Source organism: Alternaria ethzedia, assembly GCF_023757985.1.
Source record: "Alternaria ethzedia strain BMP 0044 chromosome Unknown scaffold_25, whole genome shotgun sequence".
Classification (NCBI taxonomy): domain Eukaryota; kingdom Fungi; phylum Ascomycota; class Dothideomycetes; order Pleosporales; family Pleosporaceae; genus Alternaria; species Alternaria ethzedia.
In genome coordinates, this window is record NW_026056218.1 from 266665 (window position 1) to 286709 (window position 20045).

The window sequence follows — 20045 nt, forward strand, 5'->3', positions numbered from 1 at the left end:
TCCAAGCGCCCGCCGGGAATTTTTGGTATTCTCGACACACCGACTATTGCGCCCAGAAGTGATCCACAACAGCGGCAGCCACTCACAGCGCGATCTCACCCAGTATCTTCCCGCAGTGCGCGTTCGAATCGCCGCATCGCCACTTTTGACATGCATTAAGCGCGTGTCATCGAAATCTCAATCACACTGCCGGAGTTGAAAGGGGGCGGGTGGTAGCAACATGGCGTCAGGTTTTGACAAGCTGTTGGAATTTCTGCTGTCAGAAATTGCACTTCGCGGCATTCAAGGTATGCATGACTCGTTGCGCGTGTAGTCGTTACTTCCGTTCGCGCACTGGCCTTCGTCTGAGTGACTCGATACCTCTATTCCTCCATGAGCTACAACGCCAGACTGTTTGGAAGGGGGAGTGTCGCGTTCGCTTCACATTGATCGCTAGTTTCCCTTTGCTTCATCCTTTTTGTCATTCACTCCATCGTCTCATTTACTGACATGTCATAGGTGCTACTAGCGCCGACTTCCGTCACTTCGTTGAGACTTTCTACAAACAAGGCGTCGATAACGGCGGACCCAAGTCTGATGATGGTGACAGCCGTCTTCCTTCGGCTGGACTTGGCCGCACGTTCTATGAGCGTCTGTGGCAATGGCTCACTGATCATCCTGATATCCGCATAGTCTACCAACAGGAAGTTCGTCAATACACTCTCTCAGAGTTCGAGGCGGCCGAGCTACACGAGACTGGTACCATCGGCGAGACACCCGCGACAGGTTCACTTCAAACTTCCGATCATCCCATCAAAGCAGTAGAGCAGCCTTCCAAATCTCTCTTTGCTTTGCGGGACTCTCTGCGCCAACACATCCTCGGAGATCAACATGACCCGCAAGACCTCTCCACTCGGTCGCCCGGAACTCCCACCCATCCAAAATTGTCACGACCGCGACGTAACCTGCCAGATGGACCGCATCGTACCACAGCAGTCTTCGACGATCCCAGCCCTGACATCACTGCCCCTCGTTTGTATGCGAGTCAGAGCAGGGTATGGCAGGCGTTGACAGGCCACGGTATCGACTTGAAGAAGGTCCCCGCCATGGAATTTGTCTTGCTCTCTCTCATTGCTGCCCGCGGATCGGCAGGCATCACACAGCCCGAACTGATCAACGTCAGTGGCCAGGATAAGAGGTCTGTTCCGCATAGGACGGATGAGTTAGCTCGCAAGAACTACATCAGCAAGATTTCTGTACAATCCAACAAGATGCGCACCAGCCTCTGTATACACAACAAATTCGTCTCTCAGAACACCTTCATCGAGTCTAGTGCCGTTGAAGACGTGTATCAGGAGGACGGTACGTTTGTGGTCCGGAACTTTGCTCAACTCCTGTACAACAAAGTTGGCCAAGGTGGCATCGTTCCCACGCGATCTATTAGGGAGAAGCTGGTAAGTGTACGGCCTTTATAATCATGTGTCGCCTTCTAACATCACTAGGGTGTCCCAATGTCATCCTGGAACAAGCGCGCCACCCAGGGTGCAATTATCCGACTGGATCAAACAGGAATGATCAAGCGACGTAGAGTTCGTAAGAAGAAGTCTGCCGACGCTTGGATCACATGCATTCAGGTCATGCGCGCGCCACAGGACGAAGACGTCAGGAACCTTGGCTTCCGTCGAACAGCTCCTATCACGACGGATGCGAAGGGCGAGCTACGCGATGAGGATGTCGATGGCGACTCGTTGTTGAACGATCTCAATGACGACATGCCAGACGATCCAGATGCCAATGTCAGCGACCGAGCTAATGCTCAGCCTGCTCCTGATCAAGCTGTCAGCATTCCCCCGCAATGGACGCCTGACCGCTTTCTTCCGAACATGATCTTCAATGCTGCTGCACTGGCTGGTGCGCAGGGTTGGGACGCTGAGGTTCTACGCAACCGGATTGTCGGGCCCTTTTGGAGACGGCCCATTGAATCGTATTTCACCCGTGTGACCAATGACTGGGAGAAGACACAGCCTTTCCATCTGCGGCATTTGGCTGTCATACGAGATGCTGGTAATACCAAAGCCAAGAAGTTCGTTCACTACCTCTATCGCACGTACGAGAATTTCCAGAAAGCCGTCGATGACGAGATCGCTGTCTGGGAAGGTGTTTCGGTGCCAGGAAAATCTGCGAAGAGCTTTGCGAGCGAGGTGTCACTCGACGCGTGGGGCTTTCCAACCGTCAGCGCGAAAGACTTAGTTCGAAAGACTGGTGCAGCAACACTATCTGAAGCTGGTCTGGCCATTGTGAAACCGCGCAAGAACGGTCCACGTTGGGATAACGGTGTCGCAGAGCAGATCGGTTATCAGAAGCACTCAAGTTCAATGCTGAAACCTACAACATCGGATACAGCAGGTCGGTCCAAGAAACAGAAAGCCGTCAAAGTCAAGCCCGCCAGGGTGCAAAAGGCTGCTAAAGCTTCTAAGACGCCTTCAACCATCTCGCTTACTCCCGAGCAGAAGACCAAGCTAGGACTGCATCGCCATGCTCGCTTGAGCAGACATGTTCAAAACCAAATTCTTGCTCATCGCGAAAAGACCGGTGATCCGTCAGCAATACCTGACAGCATTGAGCACGGTTCGGCAAAACGTCCACTAGCTCAGCCGTTAATGACAGCAGAAGAGCGGATAGCGAAGGGTATAGCACCAAAAGGGCGCATGCCAATGGACCTGGAGAACCAAATTCGAGAGGAACGCGGTTTGCCTGTGGTGGTGAAGAAGGTGAAGAAACGGGCGACGAAGTCGGCAACCGAGCCTACAGTCCTCAGCAACAAGCAAAGGATAGCTATGGGTTGGTCGTGTCAGGGTCGGATACCAGACGAAATCATTGATGGTCTACGCCAGGAGCGCAAAGACGGCATTCCTTTGGAAAACTCGAACATCATTGCTATTTGGGACGCCGAGATGAAGGACAGGGCGAGGAGAAAGAAGGAAGAGGGCGCAGGATCCACCAAAAAGCAAGCCTCACCCTGCAGGGGCAAAGATATCGATGTCTCTATGGAGAACCCCGAGGCTGACTATGTGCCTGGACCTACTCTCACGGAGCCGGGGACTGGTCATGTCTCGCCCGAGCCCGTTACCGGAAAGCGGAAGGCGAAGGACGTGGTCGCTACCCCAAGAACGTCGAAGAGACGCCTCACCAAAACTACAGTTTCACAGAGGTCAGAATCCAGGACTGTGGCATCGATGTCGCCCTCGCCCACTGATGTTGGAAGTCCGTCCAGAAACGCAGCTTCCCCTGTCCGTCCTGATGATCATTCGGGCCAGTCAACTACAGTACACATCGCCCGGCCTTTGACGAAAACATACGTTCCGCTCGACGCCTCCAAACTGGACGCTCGAGCACGGGGTGTGGTTGATCAATACGACAAGCGATGCTCCCCAGGCCTATTTCTCAACCCTCATATGAAGCAGAAGGTTGCGCGAGGTCGACCACGCAAGGCCTTGATGGCCACCTTCAAGCTACCGCGTCTAGCCGATCTCGACTGGTTTATAACAGAATCGGAGCAGGAGCAAGGCGCAGTTCAAGCTGAACGTTTTCAAACACCCCAGTCTGTGCAGAGCAATGTTACCCAGCAACATGGAGCAACGACTCAACCACGACAAGGCACTTTGGCCGAAACTGTACCAGATCCGCATATTGAGGCGCCACTCGCTCATCTGGAAACCATCCCACATAACTTGACCCCGGCTCAAACACGGTCACCTTCTCCAATGCAACTGCAGTCACCGATCGGGATGCAGACGCAAAAGGATGTTCTGATCCACGAGGAGTCATTCATCTCTGCTAGACAGTCAGTCCCACCTGATAGCGAGCCGTCACAAGATAGCAATGAGGTCAACAAAGAAGAAGCGACATCGTCTGTACCAGACGCAATGGTCACTAGAAGCGACGACGTTGTCCCCGCTATAACTGCAGCCTCCGCCAATATTGAAGAGTCTAGTGATGTTTCTCTCAAGCCGACACAGAAACAACTGCCCCAGACAGTCGTACCAACACCTCGTATGGTGGGCGGCTGGGCCGCCATCAATGCAACCGAGCGCGCCCGTATGACACCGTATCAGAGCCCTTATGCCGCCAGCCCAAGTCCGGTAGCCCAGTCGTCGCCAGCTCCCGTTCCCGAGGCCAATTCTGGTGCTCCTCCGCCTAATGCGGTTCACAGCGCTATCGTCGAGACCCCAGTACCGACTATCCCGGGCACCAAACCAAGGAAAGCACAACGTGGTGGCATTGCAGGAACCCAACGCACGTTGAGGCAGAACCTCATTCTCGAGATCATCAAGATGTGCGGCGGTGTTTTTCCAGGCGGCGGTGAAATGCCACGACCGTTTCTCACGCTTTGGGAAGAGCGGCACCCGAACATCCCGAAGCCTTCTCCTAGCACCATCACCGAGACGCTCAGGAACATGTCTGTAGACCCGAAGTTCGGATTGAAACATTGGAATTTTGCCTCGCAACACCAGAACATGCCAGGGACTGCCGTTCGCAGGATGTATACATGGGCACATCTGAACGAAAGGAGCCCGGAAGTCCTCAAGTTGGCGCATAACATGGCTCAATATTCCCAAGTCAAAGATTACAATGCCCGTAGGTCAGAGAAATCACTCCTGTATTACCCAAAGGAGATTCGTGATCTGATTGGCGAGGTCGTGTCGCACCAACCGATTGAGCCCGCTCCCAAGGACGAGAGCATTATCCTCAACCAATTGAATCCTGAACTCGAGAGGCAGATTACTGAAGCCAAGCTTCGAAAGCGCAGCGTGTGGTCGAAGCAGAAGAGGCTAGAAGCCAAAGCCCGCAAGGCTCAGAACGCTCAAGTAGAACAAGCATCTTCTAAACAGCTCGCGGACGGCAGCGGTGCACCGCGCACGAAGCGGGCACGACTGGCTAGTTTGAACGACAAGAGCAAGAAGTTGCGTCGGGCTCCTTTGTATACCGCCAACATGGGAGCTTTCGACGAAGACTCCGACGATATGGCAGATGATGAAGTTGCTGCTGCCACGGCCGCGAAGTCCGGGCCGATAACGCTCATTTGGACGCGTCCCATCGTTGCACCGGTTCCGGAACGTGAGCACCAGTCTGATGAGGAGCCGCCTGAAGACGATGAGAGCGATGAGGAAATGCCTGATCTGGTCACGCAACAGGCGCCCAACAACGCTGTCAGTGAGCGCGACCTACCACCCGTGGAACAGCCCGTCGTGGAGGATTCTACTGGAGGGGTGGCAGCGGACGAACCTGATTCCACTGAAGCCGACAAGGTTGCTTCTTTGGCTTCTAGTGAGCAGGCTACAGACGGACCTGCTAATGTGAAGAAGAGCAAGAAGCGTGTCCGGATTGCAGCTCCGCGCGACCAGTCCTCGAGGAAGAGGGTTCGGATCTCTCTAGCAACATCTACATCTGCACAAGATGCAGCAACCACCGTCCACTCCAGCACGGACGATGAAGCGCGGTCAGGATCGGAGGGCGAAGATGAGCCTGAAGACAACGACCACGCTGTGCCGTCCAACGCGAAGAAGCCAAGGATGAGGAACTTTGGTGGACGGCAGCGAGGCAGGCCAGGCCCTACTCCCACTCTGCTGGAACGCCTTACTGGTCTGACAGGTGATCCGAACGATCCGATCTACCAACCTCCTCAGCGTGCACCGAGACCTGGAAGAGCAGTGCAGACATGGCGCGAGCGCAAGAGGACACGTCTTAACAGGTTTAAAGAGGAACGTCAGTATGCTCAGGCTGCTGACACGCTGGACGACTTCAAGAAGCTTTTCTACACCTTCATTGTGGTGTCTTCGCTATCTGGGAATGACCAGCAAATTGATTGGTGCCTTTTCAAGAACATACATACTGGCGACAGGTTCTTCGACATGGCCAAGGCCAAGAAGCTTTGGAACTGGATGCAGACGCACATGGCTGAGCAAATCCGTGAGCTCACCACAACATTCCAGTCACTTTACTTGGAAGCGTATGAGACCGGCAAAGTTGCTTCTATCGAGGATCCCGAGACGCACGACTGGGCAGGCCTCATACAATGGGCTATGCGGAAGTGTGCCTATCCCGATCTTCCTCTTCCCGTCTTGAGGCAAGCACTGCAGCAGTTTGATGTCGATGAGTCAAACTACGAGATCATGGATCGGGTATTGTGGTACAAAGCTGCAACTGCAGATCGGACGAGGACAATGCTTCAACTGCAACAGTCTTTCACCGCTCCTCTCCATCGATCGCGAAAGGCAACCTGGTCCTCCGACGACAAGCTTCTCAAGGCACGGTCATGGATTCGTGCAAACACGGCTACCCCACAAGCACTCTACAACGCAAACTTGGCTCACGAAAAGTTCAAGGATCTCGGCGAGACTGTACTTGTCAACGTCGTAGGCGATCTCGTGGACAAGCAGCATATCAGGATGCGCAAGCTCAAGCGTCTCTTGCCCGGCCGTAACTACAACTTTACGCAAGCTCTAGCGAAGAAGTATACACGCCTGTTCCAGCTCGACGACTTCATGAACGCCGTGGCAATTAAGAAAAAGATGGATGCTGCGTTTGCCGACGAGGATGCAGGGTTCTACAACATGTCGCGTTGCGAAGACGACGGTGCCTTTGCGGCTATTATGACTATGGTGAACGAGGGTATCGTCAAGCTTGTACCTCAGCTACCACCAGTCAACAGCGACTTCGACGCCGCACTTCCGAAACTGTCCAAGTGGGGTTTCTGCGAAGGCGGTTATAACCACCGCGCGATTGACCGTGCTCGGTTGTTCTGGGATATCCACGTTGTACCGACAGCAAGCTATAAGTTCGGCAACCCACTACAGCCGTTGACGACACCACCGTCACCCATGAATGATGCCGAACCCACAGTTTGGTCAGACTTGCCCGAGCCGCCTCTGCCTGGCAAAAACGATTCTGGCGCGCTACTACCCATTTGGAGCAGTATCGACGGCCAATCCGTGACGTGGCCGTGGTGGTACCGGGTCTTGAACTTGGTGCTACAGCCTTTGATTTTCTTGGCTGGTGCGACTGCTACCGACATCCACTCTCATTGTCCTGAACATACTACCGAGCTCTTCGAGGTTGAACATGTTCTAGACTGGCTCCAGTCCGTCAATGCAGTCAAGAAGACGATTGGTGGCGGCTACATTACCCTGCCAGGTTTCTGGGCTGCATTTGGCGACCATCTGCGCGACACGGAAGGCGACTGGTTTGGCGAGCACGTCAAGCGCAAGGCGAAGAACCACGAGAAGCAGCGATGGCGCGTCGATTACAACTTGAGGCTCTCGACACTACAGGCACGTAAGGCCGTAGGCACTGACGCGACTCCTGTTGATGAAGAAAGCGCTGCGAGTGTTCAAGATATCGGCCCTCTGGAGACGAGTACTAGTCGCGAGATCCTCAAGAACCCGAAACAACAGTACCGGATCATGCACCGCGCCCTGAACTCTGAAAAGTCTCTTGCAGAAGAGAACGGATCGGATCCTAGACCCGCTTCCCGCTCTGCGACCCCACAAATTGGGCAAGAGCCCGTTGCAGACCCGGCGGCAAGCGGCACACACACTCCCGCGGCAATCAACATGCCAAGTGAGGACGTGGAGATGGTGGATGCTGACGTGGACGCCGAAGGAGAGGAGGACATCGACGCTGAAGGAGAGATTGATGACGACATGTATTGAACATGTACGTACGGTACGGGTGGTGAATGATGCACATGAGGCGGTGTGGGTGGGCGGTGAAGTTGTTTTTTCCAAAAGTTTGTCCTTTTTACATGCATAGCGAGGCGCGTACTGTGGGATGATACCACGATCTGAGAAGAGAGGCGTCAATGCCAAAGATTCTGTACAACAGTCGGAAACGTATGAGTAATGCGCGATGCGGTAGTAGCAATAAGTCTTCGCAAATATGTTTTCCAAATGTGCACTGTGACGATGCGCAGCGCGAAATGTTTGATGGCTGGTCATGCAATGTTCCTGGCCTTCGGCGGGCAGGTGCTTCGATGGTGAGGAGGGTTGCGGCTGCAGCCGCCATCGCACTTACCCGCGCGTGCAAACTTCAACGCGCGATCGAAGAGACAAACACCATCACCGCCTCGGAGAACACCGCATAGTCATCAAGCTAGAGTTAAATACTATTCAACCGTCTCCATGTTGCCTTTCGTTCTCTAACTCAAGACGTCCGTTCCTGTTGGGCGTTCATCCGTAAGCCCAGCAAGAGCGAACGCTTTCATCTTCGTATATACTTGAGTCCATCTCACTCCTCAAATATATACACACCCATATGCAATGTGTTGCGTCATCATCCCCCTCTCAGTCCTGGGATGCTGCGCAGTTTTGATCAACGTATGCATCGATATATAGCAGACCGGTGTCATTCCACCGTAGGATCTCGTGCATTGCGAACCTCCTCTCTGGTATGCAAACTTCTCTCATCTAACGAGACTTTGGCACCGTACTCACTACTCTTAGGATGAAGAACGACTGCTAAGTCGACTCGCACTTCTTCAGACCATGTCGAGCGACACCGTCCCGTTATCTACAAGAGATGGTCGGCTGGTCAACTCAACGACGCGAGTACACTGAAGGACTTTCTCACCAGGTGGGGGTGGAGCGGAAGACCGAATGCCCAATATGCATTTCGGTGGACTGTCTGTTTTGCATTGCCGCATGACCACGACCTTTTCTTTCCGCTCCTAAACCGTCCATGGCGAACGTGCGAGACAGGTGGCAACGATCTCGTATATGACCAAAACCAGAAGAACCTTACGTGCTCGCTCCCTGGTTACAGCTACATATTGTAAGTTTTATTGGGTTTTGAGTAAGATGTTGCTAACCGGTAGTAGATATATACCTACACCTTTGCAGCCATGTGGAGCTTTGGCTGAGCCTGGATGTTCACGATCAAGTTGTTGTCGCCTTTGCGAGTCGACTCCTCGCTATATATACGTACTGCGCATGGATACAGAGAGACCTGGGAAGATGCAATGATTGCATCAAAGCCAGCTACCTTGTCATGGGACTTCTGGTCGCGTTCGACAGAAGAAGATCATGACCCAGCTGCCGATAACGAGTGACAAAGAAAATAATACGCCCTTCGCTCAGACTGGGGATTGGTCGTGGTTCAGGCGAACGGTGGCTGACGACAGCTCCTGCTGAGAAGGATGACTCCGGTGACTAGGTGATGAAAAATATCACCAGGACCTCTCTCGTAGCATGAACTTCTATCGGTCACTTCCCTTGTCCATCCGCCCCAAGCTGCAAATTCCGGCAGGCCATACCAAAGCGGCATACCATCGGTCGTCTACCTACCGAAAGGAGAAGACATGAAGTACGCTCTTGTTGCAACTTCAGGAGACGCTGGTATTCATAAATCGACAACATGGCTCGAACGGTTCAATGGCAAGCCCAAGGACAACGCTATCCGCGGTCGAGATTTCGTGCGTCTACTACGGATTCCGATGGTGATTATACATACGAACACTTCATCTATATATGTCTTAATAAGCTTGTTGTGCGGAGAGCGCATGCCTCCGTCAACGCGATGCTCAGTCTATAAACGGAGAAGCGGATCAAACGATATATAATTTTGTTTAGGCTGATTCTGGCTTGGGCAGTTTTCTTCATCACCATTGTAACAGTGTGGCGGTGGGTGTCCTCGCAAAGCCTCACATGCACATCTGCTTAGATTCTGTGCAGCCCTTCGTACATCTCGAAGAAAAGAGCAGGAATTACTTATATACACGAGCAGACCCCTGCTTCGATGTCATCCCCGGTCCGGAAGCATGACAGAAAGAGAAAGCTGGAACCCACGGAACCATTGCCAGAGGTCTTCGATGGCAGACGTATGGACTACTGTGTCCGAAGCCGAGCTTTTGCAGTTGCACATACGGAAACTTCATCTATATACAGCCCAATGATCCAGTCGCGCTGGAGTTTCGACTTGGTCACTCTGGAGATCATTCATACCAGTCTGGAGGATATCGCGGTATGGCTCAGGCCTTCGTGTACCAAAGCGCTCATGGATGGACCAAGATCAACGCGGCCTCAAATGTGTGAACGGAGAGATTGATCAAAGAATATATATTCGAAGAATAAGAATAGGAATTGCTTATATATATGATAGTGGAGGCCACACCCTGGTGCAGAAAGCAGAAGTGGAACAGACAACGCACCACTAGATCGCCTAATGTTGTGCGCTTTGCCTGCCGCGAATGCCTTGCGCAACCTTTTTGCTTCGGTATACCTGGCATGAACTCAGCATGGAGAAGATCGTGCAACATTAACCACCGCTACCACGTGCACCCGAACGCCGAGGCGGGTCGAGGACGCGATGCTTCCAAAGAAGACTGGGACTTATAGCGGAGAAACGACGACAAAGACCTACATGGTGACGGACGTGGAGGCCATTTGTTACATCAAAGTCATGTCCAACTGCCCATATGACCACGAAGAAGTCGCGAGCCAACGAAGAGAGCCGGTGACATTGTTCTGGCATACCTCGGATATGAAGTAAACTTATATGCAGAAAGGCTGGGCGCCTTACTGAGCTGCCAGATGCTAGCCCAGCGACTTGCGATGATGAATACTCCAGCAACGATTGCAGCGAGTCAGCTTCGGACTGCGAACGTATGGGAGATGTCTACTGGCCACACCAATGTCCGCGTGTGGAGAGATCAAGGATCATATCGAGATGGCCTTCGGGCAAGCTTTTACAGATAAAGTAACAATTGAATCCGTATCTTCCCCTCCGTGTAGTGAGGAAGCGCATCGCGTCGTCATAGTCATATATAGTTCACGCTAAACTAGCGTCTGTTGCGTGACGCGTCCAGGGGCGCCAACCTTCTTTCTACTCACCTAACCTCCCAATTCTCATTACCGTTGATTGCATCGTAATACACTCCATACATCTATCGAGAAACACATCGATCACGGTTAGTGTGCATAATTTGTTAGAGGTACTCCTGCTTGCTTGGAACAAGTACGTAGCGTCAACCTCACACTCAAACTAGTAAGCCCAATCATAGATCATGCGCGCGCTCGTCTATTAGACTACAGACTATTTACATGAACAGCTTGCGCTTCGCATCAGCCACGGCTCTTGATGATGCTGGCAGCCTTCTCGCCGACAGCATACATGGTGGACTGGATGTGCTGGGAGGGAATAAGTGGGAGGATGGAGGCATCGACGATGGACAGTTTCTCGACGCCATAGAAGAGAAGCTCATCGGACACACAACCCCCCATATCCTCAGGTAACATAGCACAACTGCCGGATGGATGCGAAAGCGTCGGCCAAATGCTTCCCTGCTCAATCATCTTATTGATGATCTCGTCATCAGTCGTGTACTGGTCTCCCGGCGTCGTCTCGACCGGGGTGTACTTCGCCAATTCAGGGCCCGCCCAGACCTTACGGATATAACGGACGCATGCAGCAAGAACTGCTTTGTCAATGGGATTGCTGAGCGCATTGTAGAAGATTTGTGGTGGTCCTTGAGGGTTGGTTGCGTTGATCATGATGGTGCCACGAGAAACCGGCTTCTCCAAGCCGACGAGCATGTAGCCACCTGAGGATGGGACAGGGTACTCTACTACAGCGGCCTTTTCGTTTTGGAAGATGTCGGCGAGAACTTTGCGCTGTGCTGCGACACCCTTAAGCAGCTTCGCATTGTTCTTGTAGATCGATGGCAAATGTGCGTCATTCTCCTGGGCAAGCACCCGTTCCGCAATACTGTCGTAGTTATCGGGATCCACTACCGGAAGTGGCATCATGGCTAGACTGTTGCCACGAGCCTGAGTCAGCGGTCCGGTCTTGTTGGCACGGTACTCTTCCCACGCCGAAGCATTATACGCCGGGTCTGTGGTCAAGGAAAACCCGTTCGGGGTGCTGCCACCGGTGACATTCCACCCAACGCCAGTATACGGATGGTCTTGGAAATTCGAACCCACGCCGTCATTTTCGAGCTTTACGGTGATACCAGCAGCCTCGAGTGCGGCTTTTGGTCCGATGCCGCTGTTCTGGAGAAGCTTTGGTGTGTTTACGGCACCCTGGAAGCGAAAATGTCAAGTCAGTATTTGCGCAACTCTGCAGGCAGCTTGACGTTCTACTTACCGCAGCTAAGATGACCTCTTGCTTCGCATAGTAGGTCTTTGTCGAGCCAGTCTTCTTGTCGGTGATCTTTACGCCCTTCGCCGTAAGGGTTTTATTTCCGTCGAACACGAGTTCAGTCGCGAGAGACTCCAGTATGACCTTCAAGTTCGACCGGCTCATGATCGGATCATAGTACGAGTTACGGGCGTGCGTTCTTTCGCCAGTCCTGGGGTTCATGGTATTGGGGTACCATGAGGTACCATATGCCTCGCCGTTGTTTCCATCGCGGGCGGCATGCGCATTACCGGTGCCTTGGAAGGCGTCGAAAAAGTCAGTGATATCGGAGTATACTGTGTCTGTGACGCCGATCTTCAGTGGACCTTTTCCGTAGCTGGAAGTTACCAACGTTAAAAGTTGCTCACACGGGCAATATTTCGCTGACTTACGCCTCGGGGTCCCAAGTAATACCGACTTGATCAATAGTCTCCTGTGGAGCTGGGATGTACTCTGTTCCCATTTTGAAAAACGGATAGATCCCCTCCCATCCCCAACCCTTGTTGCCCAACGCCTCCCAGGCATCGTAGTCTGCCGCTGATCCGCGATCATATATCATTCCGTTGACGAGAGACCCGCCTCCGAGAATCCGCGCGACACGAGTGTTCCATGTCTTATTCCCGAGGAATGGTTCTGGCTGGCACACATAGTCTGTCCACAGAAGAGAGGTATTGAGGGCATATGTGGCGCCATAAGGCATGCGGATGTTTGGGTTGTCGTCTGCTCTTCCAGCTTCAATGACAAGTACGGATTCTGTACGACCATCATGTCAGCTTTGTGTAACTCTAGATTGGTTGGTCAGTCTCACTATTCTTGTCCTCGGTCAGACGATTGGCCACGACGAGACCGGTCACACCCCCTCCAACAATAACATAGTCGTAAGTTTCCTGGGCGGCTGACAGCCCCAGCAAAGCAACGACGGCTAAGTTCCTAGGGTAAAGCATCCTGGCGAGCTGCTTCGAGGCGATACCACAAGAAGAGATTCACTTTGACGAGGGTGAAATACGCCGGGAGAGGAAGAAGGGGAGCTCTTGAGCTCTTAAACTCTCCACAAAGCCCCATATTAGCTCTTAGCATTTTTGCGGTACCTGAGCGTGCATGAGTTGTATGGATACACGAGTCGGTACACCGTTGTGGCTAAGGTCGGCAACAAAGCTCCGATACAGTTAGCAGTGAGCAGTAGATCTGGCCAACGGGTCTCGAATTCAGGCGGCATATCAGGTCCTTGCAATTGCATGGCGCAAGATGGAAGATTGATAGAAACAGCATGGCCCCGAGATTAGGCGATCTTGGCTAGACGGCTCGGCATTGTCCCGCATTCAGGAAGTCACCACCCACACCAACGCCGCTCCCTTGCCTAAATCTGATTCTCTGATACTGGAGGACACCTTTGGGTGCAGACGATCCTAGTAAATTTTGCTGACCGCGATAGGTTCTCGTTTGCCTTTTCAGGTCCTTAACGTGTGAGATTAATCTTCTTGTAACGTCTTTACGCTTTTGCCGGCTTCCGCGTAGCATTGGGGTGATTAGGTTGGAAGCAGTATTGTGGCGATTCCCAATATACCAGTAGCAGGAGCAGGGTCGTGGTTTACACATATTGCGGCGCCGCTGCGCCAAGTCGGAAGGGTCCACCGTTGTGGACCGCCGGCTCTACGAGAACTTCTCTCACCCATTACGCCCCGTAGTCACTCTTTATGTGAGGGGTCTCTAACACCTTCCTCATCAAATGCCAACAGCTGTCAGCACGCAATCTTAACCGACTGGTTGATGCAGGTCACGAATCCGCTTTCGCCTGTTGGACAGTCAGCATCGTCGCGGGATGGGACGGGACGGCGGGACCTTAATTGGCTCACCAGCCGACGCCCCGAGCCTCGCTTGCACGCTTGCGAAGTCTACGATCTCGAGGCATCCAACGAACGGCAAGGGCTGTGTTCTGACCCTGGAGCACATGACAAGTATTGGTTGGCCGAAGCATGCCAAGGTGGCGTGGAACCACGCTTCAAGGTCTACTACAAACGTGAAGGGAAGAAACACGTACAGCACCATACAACACACAAAAGGCGTGTTTGCATCACTACAGCCTCGTGGGAATCGCTTTTGCGACCGGATCTTTCTAGCCCTTGGAGCTATCATACCGATCTTGCGGCCTTTCCAGCTTTCGCTTACACCCGATGGAGTGACGAAGCCCAAGAGATGACAGCCATACGGGCACGGTTCATACCCAGTTCTGTGGCTCTTAGCATGCATAGCTATCACATTTATTTGCAACGTGCGCCTCGAAGGATTTCAAGATGCCAGACCAATCCATGCGTCCCAATACGATCGTATCCAGACTCGTGCATTGTTGGGTTGGCATAGTCAGCATTAAGACTGATGGTTGGATGGTTGGCTAGCAGCAAGCAACTGACTTCAAGTATGCTGGGGCTTACTATATCTTGGAGCGCATGCTGATACCATCATGTCTGTTGTGTGTAGAGGTCTTATGCCCATCATCACAACCTAAAGCCTGAGCCTCCTGCATAGATGACGAGAGGGAATTAGTGATGCCGCACAAGCGCATGAATAGTATAGTCCTTACGACATCTTGGCACGAGACTGGAGACTGCGGAGAAGCTGGAAGCGGAGAGCGGAATAGACGCTGGGGTTCCCTGGTACTGATGGCAGATGATGAAACGCCATGCTCGCGTGAGCTATTCCGAAGAGATCCCCAGCCGATAAGATGAACGGGGCGTTCCAGCGGCCCTCCCGAGATCCTGGGGTACCCAATAGGTTCAGATGGGCGAACGGCTGGAATAAAGAGTGCCATCTTGCGCACGTTGCCAACTGATATCGCTTCTCCCTCCCTCCGGGTTCGCACTGCATCTACGCAATATCGGCATCTACAATGGCACCAACCGAGCAGCAGGAATGGCCAAACCGCGCGCCCGTCTTCCTAATTCCCTCGACTATCTTGTGCATATTGAGTACTGCAGTACTTATATGGCGACTGGTGTATAGTATCAGGGCTAAGCGGAAGCTTGTACTACACGATTACCTTCTCATCATTGCAGCAGTTCGTCAGACCAGTAGCTACGTCAAGAACGCAAGATTATGCTGACTCGTCTGGGCCCAGATGCTAAACGTCGCAACATCGGGTATCCGCTTCAAAACATGTCAGCATGGCCTGGGCCGTCATATTCAGGATCCTAGCATCAGGCTGCCCTACGATATGCCGAAGTACAGCTACTACCTCTGGATCACACAGATCCTGAACCTTATTGCCGTCGCAACGCTAAAGTACTCGATTTGTGGCTATCTTCTAGCCCTCAAATTCTCAAGAGTGTACCTCGCGGTAGTGTGGGCTTCGATCCTGATGGTCACTGCATTCAATCTGCTGTTGCCCATCATGGGTTGCTTTTGCAGTACACCTTTTGAAGCAAATTGGAATAAGTCCATCAAAGGGAAGTGCTTCATAAAGACCAGCTCGCCTCTCACGTACAGTCAGGTCAGTCCTCTCTATGTTTACTTTGTTGGTGTAACCAGCTGATGGCAAAACAGGGAGTTGCCAACTGTGTCACTGATGTGATATACGTCGTCGCACCCATTATCTACTTGTCCACCATCCAGCTACCAAGGCGTACGCAATGGGGTTTGCGTATCGTGTTCTGTCTTGGCCTTATGTAAGTACCCTCCGGGATTTGCATTGACATCAACTGAGCCAGCCATTAGTGCAACCGCTTGTTCAGTTGCAAAGACCGTTGAGCTCTCCGCGTTGATGAAAACAGCCGATCCAACATGGGACGGTGTCAACCTCGCCATCTGGTCCGCATCGGAACTCTCGGTCGGTATACTTGTCGCGTCTCTACCCGCACTCCGAAAGCAATTCGACAGCTTCTTCCGCCGCATTCTCTCGTCGACCTTTCTGGGAATGGGATCCAAGATGGGGTCTGGTAGCAACGGCATACCACTATATAACATCGAACCACCCCTTACCGTCGGCAGCCGACCAACGGGAGGTCGTTCGCGATTCCAAAGAGACGACCTCAATGATGGAGATAGTGAGAAGTGCATACTGGGCGATTCAGAGCTGCCCAGAAAGCGCGAAATAACGAGAACGATCGTACATGAGATACGTAGTGAGAACAGGAGCAGCGTGCAGGTCCCAGATCGGGTACACAACATGTATAGTCAGCTTCAGTGAGCCTCCTAGGCTTAGCTGTCTCTTCGTAGCGTTTCAAGAGTATCCATTGTTGAGTAATCGGAAAATTGTCGCTAATGCGCGCGGGTTCCGTGGCAGTATGGCAATAGTTTGAGTAACCTCGCGAAGGAGTAAGATTATGGCCGAAATTCGAAGGACAGGTCCAGGTGGATGTTACGCTGCGGTGTGGACGATCTTCACATCGCGCAGTGCAGCACACGATTGAAGGAGATGTCGATATCCATGACGTCATCCACGGCGACCTCGGGGTCCCGACCGTCGTGTTCTTGCCCACATCGGACAGCGAGGAGGTGCGAGGAGAGCGCTTAAACATACCCTTGTGTGTGTTAAGATATGCACGTAACGACATAAGTGGTAACGCAGCCTTGTTCCGAACAGCATTGGTATACCGAGAAACCGAGAGGCCGTTAGCGCGTGCCGCGGACGCCGAGGAGCACTTGAGGCAACCCGCGATTTCTTTTGGCGAACATCAGATAAAGCAACTCGATATCGCATACAGAGAAGGAACAATACCTTCAATACATTCACATCAACTCAGAGTACTCCAGCCATATTCAACAATTTACCATGACTTCTCCCGTTCTTGTTTTCGGCCCGACTGGAGCAGTAGGCAGCGCCGCTGCCAATGAAGCACACAGGCGTGGTGCCAAGGTGTACCTCGCCATGCGCGACACGAAGAAGCCATTGAAAGGCATCCAGGAAGAGGGAAACAGTGACAGCTTTGTCCGCGTCCAAGCTGATCTGGCCAAACCCGAGACCATCAAGACCGCGGTCAAGACCTCTGGTGCCAAGACAGCCTTCGTATACGTCGTACACGAGGTCGAAGACGGCATGCGAAGCAGTTTCGAAGCGCTCAAGGAGGCCGGTGTAACTTACATTGTCCTCTTGTCTTCTTTCAAGGTCGAAGATCCTCTGGACTCAGAAGCCAACAAGACGGATATGATTGGCGCTCTCCACTCCGCAGCTGAAAGCGCATTGCGAGAGACTGGCGTCTCATACACCGCCGTCCGACCCGCATACTTCAGTAGCAACGTTTTCTGGTACACCGCAGACATCAAGCAGGGCGAGGTCGAGATCCTCTACCCCAACGTGCGGTTCGATTACCTCGCTCCCTCAGATATCGGCACTGTGTGCGGCACACTTCTCGCAGAGCCACGATTCCAGAAAGAAGCGGGGCAGTCGATCTATCTGTGTGGCCCTGAACTTCTGACCCAGCGTGAGGGTATGGCTGTGATTGGCAAAGCATTGGGGAAAGAGATCAAAGTCAAGGAGATTGACGAGGAGAGGTGGTTCAAGAAGCTGGCGCACATGCCTAAACCTATACTCGACACACTGGCGCGGGGAATGCGGGAGAGTGACGCCGGGAAGGATGATTATGGCAAAATCTACAAGGACGCCGTGGAGAACGTGAAAAAGTACACGGAGCGGGAGCCGACGAAGCTGGAGGACTGGGTCAAACAGAACAAGGCCGCTTTCGCGTAGACTGAAGCTTAGCCTAGCCTTAGTCAAGATAGTAACAAGACCTGAGAACTTACAGCTGCATCCTCTTCTGTATTGCGTGAGACCCTTGAACGAGACCAAAAGCAAAGTGATCCGCGCGAAGTGGACACTGTCAGATAGGGTTGGACACGTCAGTCCAGATATGGACATAGCGCCCGCACGCGCGTGATCCCTGCATGACGAGGACAGGTGCCGATCACCTGAAACCCAGCAAGTTTCCGTGGTCACGACCACGACCCAAACCCCACAATCTCCCTTTATTCTTCAAACCACGCACGACTGCCACCGGCGATAACGAAACATTACTACTACGAGGCCGAGACCCAGAACACCGGCGCAGTCATGGCAGCGAGCATCGAGGCATCGCCGCCAGCGCCTCCAGTGCCGTCGAAACACGCCCCAAACGAGGCGCATACCCCGAGCTGTCCGTCCTGTGGCAGTAGCATAGATATGGCCGAGTTGCAAGACGCGAGGCAGAGGATAGAGGAGCTCGAAGCGCAAATGGAGCGCCTGAAGGAGAAGGCTACAGCAGCTGGTACGCCCCCATTATGCGTCCGACGTCATATCACACCTGAGCCCATACATCCTAACACCGTCTAGTCGACAGATGCGCCGACTACGAAGACCAAATCCGCAGCCTCCAAGCAACGCAAAACGCCCCTAAACTGCCCCGAACCCAAACCTCACAATCCGAAGTCGTCACCGCAACCTCACGCCCCTCCGTCGACGCCGATCCCCCACGTCCCACAACCGCAAACTCCACAAAGGCTTCCCGCTTCTCATTCATTACAAGCCGCTTCCCATCGCCGGCAAATACAGGGGGCATGCCTCCGCCTCCACCACCGAAAGACCCGTCCCACGCACCACCGGTCGACTACACCCTCCTCAACGAGCTCGAGCGCGAGCGTGCCCTACGCGCCAAGGCGGAAGCACGTGTCCAGACTGTAGACTCCGAGATTGAAGAGCTGAGCGTGCAATTGTTTAGTCAGGCCAACGAGATGGTTGCGGAAGAGCGACGGGCAAGAGCTAAGCTGGAAGAAAGAGTCGAGACTTTAGAACGCAGGGACAGAGAGAAGATGGGCAGGCTGGATCGCTTGGAGAAGGCTGTGACAAGAGTGGAGAGAGTTAAGGCGCTGCTGGGTGAGAAGGAAGATCTGAAGAGAGAGTCGGTTAGCAGCGGGTTGTTGTCACCACCGACTAGGAGGTGATGAGATGTGCGGCATTGTTCCTTGTTGCTGTTCTTCCGTGTCATTTGTTACGATACCCATTTAGTTTTGATCTACTGCATCTTAGCGTAGCGTTTGGCGTGGTTGGCTTTACAGTGGGCGCATTCTTCGGCGTTGGCGGTCGGTATCGGTATCTAGAGGGGTGGATCATCCTGTAGGCAAAGCGAAAGACATAGCATGCATTAACATTGTACTCTGCATTGACCATACGACGTTATACTCTGTGTGACAAATGCATGCATTTCTTGCTTCGTGGCTGCCCGGGCAGAATGTACGAGGCCGTTGTATGCATTACATCACAATAGCATGAGGAGGTAGCAAGTCGACTCACCAAAGTTCCGCCAGGCATCGACTCGACTCTCAGCAACAAGAGACCCGATTGTGCAAATGGTTAAACAGCGCTCTGACGATATGCTATCAGCGATGCTATTGATACCCCACAGAGAGCACAATCCCTTCCCCCAGCGCAAAGGAAAGCCAGGCAGCACTGCGAGCTAGCCAAAGCCGCTTACTCCTCTCGTTGCTCTTCCAGCCCAAGCGGTTTCCCACACAACCAAACACACACCCGCAATTTCAAATGTACACTCCCATCTCCATCCACTCCAACCCTAGCACCTTCCAACGCCCGGCGAAAAGCTCCGCAAGACTCATCGCACCGCCACTGCATAAATGGCAACCATGGGATCTCAGATTGATGACCGTGCACTCTGCCCTATGCTTTCCAGAGTTTCACTGCGTAGTCATAGTGCAGAGGAGGGCATTGCTACTTCTCGTCTGGTCATGGTAATCTGGTCCTTGGATCGTGTCATGTGCCTTTTGGTACTCAGTATTCGGGTGAATGGCTTCTGGAATTTCGCATATGCGTTTGTGTGACGGATGATGGGGAGTTGATGTGGCGTGCATTGTCTTGGACTTCGAGCGCTGAAGGTAGCTTTGGGCATACTGAGAGCGCGATTTGAATGGATTGA

General features: G+C 52.9%; 4 protein-coding genes across 4 annotated transcripts; 3 read left to right on the forward strand and 1 right to left on the reverse strand.

Annotated features, from left to right (window-relative positions):
* Positions 1–220: 220 nt before the first annotated feature.
* Positions 221–7691, forward strand: J4E87_008265 (uncharacterized protein; the record flags this gene model as incomplete). The annotated part of the gene is made up of 3 exons (XM_049379856.1): positions 221–287; positions 499–1433; positions 1482–7691. The coding sequence occupies 3 exons, from the start codon at positions 221–223 to the stop codon at positions 7689–7691; spliced, it is 7212 nt and encodes a 2403-aa protein (XP_049230423.1).
* A 3405-nt stretch (positions 7692–11096) lies between these two features.
* Positions 11097–13097, reverse strand: J4E87_008266 (uncharacterized protein; the record flags this gene model as incomplete). The annotated part of the gene is made up of 4 exons (XM_049379857.1): positions 11097–12056; positions 12121–12490; positions 12546–12906; positions 12962–13097. 4 exons carry the CDS (start codon positions 13095–13097, stop codon positions 11097–11099), a joined length of 1827 nt encoding a protein of 608 aa, XP_049230424.1.
* A 3821-nt stretch (positions 13098–16918) lies between these two features.
* J4E87_008267 (uncharacterized protein) lies at positions 16919–17833 on the forward strand (the record flags this gene model as incomplete). Its single annotated transcript, XM_049379858.1, has 1 exon — positions 16919–17833. The coding sequence occupies one exon, from the start codon at positions 16919–16921 to the stop codon at positions 17831–17833; it is 915 nt and encodes a 304-aa protein (XP_049230425.1).
* Positions 17834–18193: 360 nt separating this feature from the next.
* Positions 18194–19059, forward strand: J4E87_008268 (putative secondary metabolism biosynthetic enzyme; the record flags this gene model as incomplete). The annotated part of the gene is made up of 2 exons (XM_049379859.1): positions 18194–18386; positions 18452–19059. 2 exons carry the CDS (start codon positions 18194–18196, stop codon positions 19057–19059), a joined length of 801 nt encoding a protein of 266 aa, XP_049230426.1.
* Positions 19060–20045: the final 986 nt, after the last annotated feature.